Source organism: Sinocyclocheilus anshuiensis, unplaced genomic scaffold, assembly GCF_001515605.1.
Source record: "Sinocyclocheilus anshuiensis isolate Anshui unplaced genomic scaffold, SAMN03320099.WGS_v1.1 scaffold776, whole genome shotgun sequence".
In the NCBI taxonomy this organism is placed as follows: Eukaryota; Metazoa; Chordata; class Actinopteri; order Cypriniformes; family Cyprinidae; genus Sinocyclocheilus; species Sinocyclocheilus anshuiensis.
In genome coordinates this window covers 54,171-58,220 of record NW_015555808.1, presented here as the reverse complement: position 1 = coordinate 58,220, position 4,050 = coordinate 54,171, and the positions used below count along the sequence as shown (strand labels likewise).

Genomic DNA, 4,050 nt, shown 5'->3' with positions numbered 1-4,050 from the left:
GCTCTTCTGCTGAGACTGGGCTGTGGGGGTCCCGCTCGGGCCCTTCTGGGACCCGATGGGCCCAGACTGGTTAAGGTAGGAGTCACTTCCCACCAGGTTTACCGTGCACTGGACATCAGCGAACACCTGAACCTGCTGTACCTGAGAAATGGGAATGAATGGAAAAAGGAAAGACCGTCGTGTATGATTTTTTTTTTTTTTAAAGAAATTAATACTTTTATTCAGCAAGAATGCATTAAATTGAACAAAATGACAGTTAACATTTAGAATATTACAAAAGATTACTTAAAAAAAAAAAAAAGCTGTTCTTTTTAACTTTCTAGTCATCAAAGGATCCTGAAAAAAAATGTGTCATGGTTTTCACAAAAAATATTAAGCAGCACAACAGTTTCTAACATTGATGATAATAATAAGAAATGTTTTTTGAGCACCAAATCAGCATATTAAGAGTGATTAAGAGCTGTTTTTATGGCTTTTGAAATTACAGGAATAAATTACATCTTAAAATATATTAAAATACTGTTAAAAACTGTTAATAAAATAGTAATTATATTTCACAATATTATGTTTTACTGTAATTTTGATCAAATAAATGCAGCCTTAGTTAGCTTTTTTTTTTTAAATATTAAAAAAAGTCTTCCAGATCCCAAACTTTTGAATGGTAGTGTACAGTTATTATCATTAACCTTTTCAGTACTTGAAAAAATAAACATGAAGTGAAATAAAATAAAATATAAAAATAAACTTTTACTTTTTTTAACAGTGGTGCTTTTTTTTTTTTTTTTTTTTTTACAGACTTGGCAAATTCTGGAACGTGATATTTTCTCCTTTCCAGAAACAGACGTTTAAAAAGGTGATCAGGAATGAGCACTTTGTCGAACGGCTATGAAACCTCACAAGCCTGAGCCCAGACACTGACCCTGCAGATATACTGTATAGAAACCAAAGGTGAAGAATAAAAATCTCTACATGTGGAGACAGTCCTCTGGCAGACGGTGGGCGACTCACTCGGTCAGGAGCTGCTGGAGGAGGCTCTTCTGCTGAGACTGGGCTGTGGGGGTCCCGCTCGGGCCCTTCTGGGACCCGATGGGCCCAGACTGGTTAAGGTAGGAGTCACTTCCCACCAGGTTTACCGTGCACTGGACATCAGCGAACACCTGAACCTGCTGTACCTGAGAAATGGGAATGAATGGAAAAAGGAAAGACCGTCGTGTATGATTTTTTTTTTTTTTAAAGAAATTAATACTTTTATTCAGCAAGAATGCATTAAATTGAACAAAATGACAGTTAACATTTAGAATATTACAAAAGATTACTTAAAAAAAAAAAAAAGCTGTTCTTTTTAACTTTCTAGTCATCAAAGGATCCTGAAAAAAAATGTGTCATGGTTTTCACAAAAAATATTAAGCAGCACAACAGTTTCTAACATTGATGATAATAATAAGAAATGTTTTTTGAGCACCAAATCAGCATATTAAGAGTGATTAAGAGCTGTTTTTATGGCTTTTGAAATTACAGGAATAAATTACATCTTAAAATATATTAAAATACTGTTAAAAACTGTTAATAAAATAGTAATTATATTTCACAATATTATGTTTTACTGTAATTTTGATCAAATAAATGCAGCCTTAGTTAGCTTTTTTTTTTTAAATATTAAAAAAAGTCTTCCAGATCCCAAACTTTTGAATGGTAGTGTACAGTTATTATCATTAACCTTTTCAGTACTTGAAAAAATAAACATGAAGTGAAATAAAATAAAATATAAAAATAAACTTTTACTTTTTTTAACAGTTTACTTGAGCTTGTTGCCAACATTTCTAAATAAACTAAAAATAAAACTTAGTAAAAACTATCAAGACATATTTAAAAATGATGAAAAATTGAAATGAAAAAAAAAAAATTTAAAATTATTTAATTATTTAATTAAAGATTAAAATAATAGCAGAAAATATACAGAAAATATACAAAATTTTGAATCTAAAATCAAATTCAAAATATGAACAAAAACTATAATAGTATATCAATTATTCTAAAATAACACTGGTAGTGTAGTTTAACCAAAATTGTGCAATTACAATGAAATTACAAAAACTTTCAAGCTTCAATAAAAACAAAAAACAAACGAAACTTATTTCTTTACTCTTTTCCACAGAAGGAAAAAATAGTTACACACAATACACAGATTTAAAAATGGTATGAGGGTGAGTAAATGAAGACTCAATAAATAACCAATGACCATCTTACCTGATCGTTACACATTGAAGTGACGTTGCCAAGGTTATTGTTGCCCATGCCGACAGATGGTCCAATAGGAGGTAGAGTGCTCACCGCTCCTGACCCTCCAGCCATTGACACGGTGATGCTCATGTTGTTATACACGCCTTGCTGCCCAAAGCTCTGAGAGACAGGCTGGCCTGCCTGGTTATACATACTGACACAAAACAAGATGAAATGGTTTAAATGAAGATGAATACACAAACACAACAACAGAAAAACCAAATTGCATAGTTTTGTCACCTTTTGGTGATTGCTATCAAACACCATACCTGTTGTTGCCCATGGCCCCTTGCTGCCAATTCTTTATGTCAGGTGACTGATAACCAGGTGGAGGCTGCGCTTGCTGGAGCAGAGGACTCTGGGAGGTGGAGTTCTGAGGTGAAAGCAGGGGGCTGGTTGGACTAAGCTCAGGAGCGAAGGATGGATCTGCTTGCTGGATCATGCCTGTGAGAGAGTTGTGCATTGGCTCTTTTAGGCATCATGACAGAAGCATTAAAAGTTGTAATTATTTTTAATTGCATTTTTATATTTTCCATTGATCTTTTTTGTCATTTAAATTTTTTTTTTTTTAATGTCTACATAGTTTTCACAAGTTTTTACTTCAGCTTTAGTTTTAGTTAATTTAGTACATCAAGTAAACTAAATAAAAATGAGAAATGTTGCTTATCTGAAATAATATAAGTCTACATTTTAAAATATTTCAGTTCAATTTTATTTTATGGTTTAAGTTTTAGTTTGCTATAATAACCTGGGTGATGATAAATTAGTAGCTTACAAATGAGACATACCAGACCCCCCAAACTGCTGGAAAAGTCCCTGCTGAACAGGAGTGTTCACAGGCCCCCCAAATTGCCCTTGAATGCCTCCCATAATGCCTTGGTTTCCCATGCCCCCCCTGGTAGGTAGCGTGGGGTCCAGAGGTCCTCCCATGGGGTTAAAATGGCTCGGAGAGGTAGGGGTGTTCCCAGGCACGGCGTTATAGCCTGGAGAAAAACCGAACTGCTGCTGCTGTGGTGGCTGTTGCTGCTGGGGGCCCTTAGGAACTCGCTGAGCCCCCAGAGGTCCTGTGTTCATCCCCTGCCTCATCAGCAATACCTTCTGCTGCATAAGCTGCCGCTGGCGGTGCTGGAAACTATAAAGCTCCCGCTGCCGCTGGGCCATCATTTGAGCGTTGAGTGGAGGCTGTGAGAGAGAAGACGGGATTTCAGTTTCATTGACAGACACATACAGAAAAACAAACAATGATTGTGAAAGTAAAAATGCACAGATGCATCAATGACAATGAAAATGTTTTCTGTACAACTACAAAAATTCTAATAATATTAATATGAATCATTTTAGATTTTCATAAAAAATGCATTGATCTTGTAAATCTTGTAAATATATATATAATATAAAAAATACTAGTAGTATTATTTTTCTACCCATGTCCCAAAGCTCAGCTTTTGTATTAATACATAAATATATGTTTGAAAAATTATACATTTAATAAATAAATCGGTATAATAATTTAATTAAAAACTAATAAAAATAATATATTATCATATTTATAATAATAATAATAATAATAATGATGATGATTTGTATAATTTAAGTTATTACAAATATATCAACAAACAATATATAAAAAAAGACGCGTTAATATTTTTCTATCCATTTGACCTATTATGTTCCTCTCTCTCTCTCTATATTTATATATATTAGGGCTGCACGATAAATCGCATGCGATATTTAATGCGCATCTTGTCAGAAAGCCGGTTCTGTGTACTC

General features: G+C 33.8%; 1 protein-coding gene across 1 annotated transcript in view; it reads right to left on the bottom strand.

Moving 5' to 3' along the window:
* Positions 1-878: 878 nt before the first annotated feature.
* The window catches only part of LOC107675037 (nuclear receptor coactivator 1-like), a gene marked incomplete at its 5' end in the record, with an annotated part of 36,239 nt that continues 33,067 nt past the window's right edge, over positions 879-4,050 (bottom strand). The window contains 4 exons of the mRNA XM_016469230.1: positions 879-1,172; positions 2,248-2,434; positions 2,550-2,724; positions 3,069-3,462. Of these exons, the coding sequence (XP_016324716.1) occupies positions 1,005-1,172; positions 2,248-2,434; positions 2,550-2,724; positions 3,069-3,462 (924 nt within the window). The remainder of the gene's footprint in view (positions 1,173-2,247; positions 2,435-2,549; positions 2,725-3,068; positions 3,463-4,050) is intronic.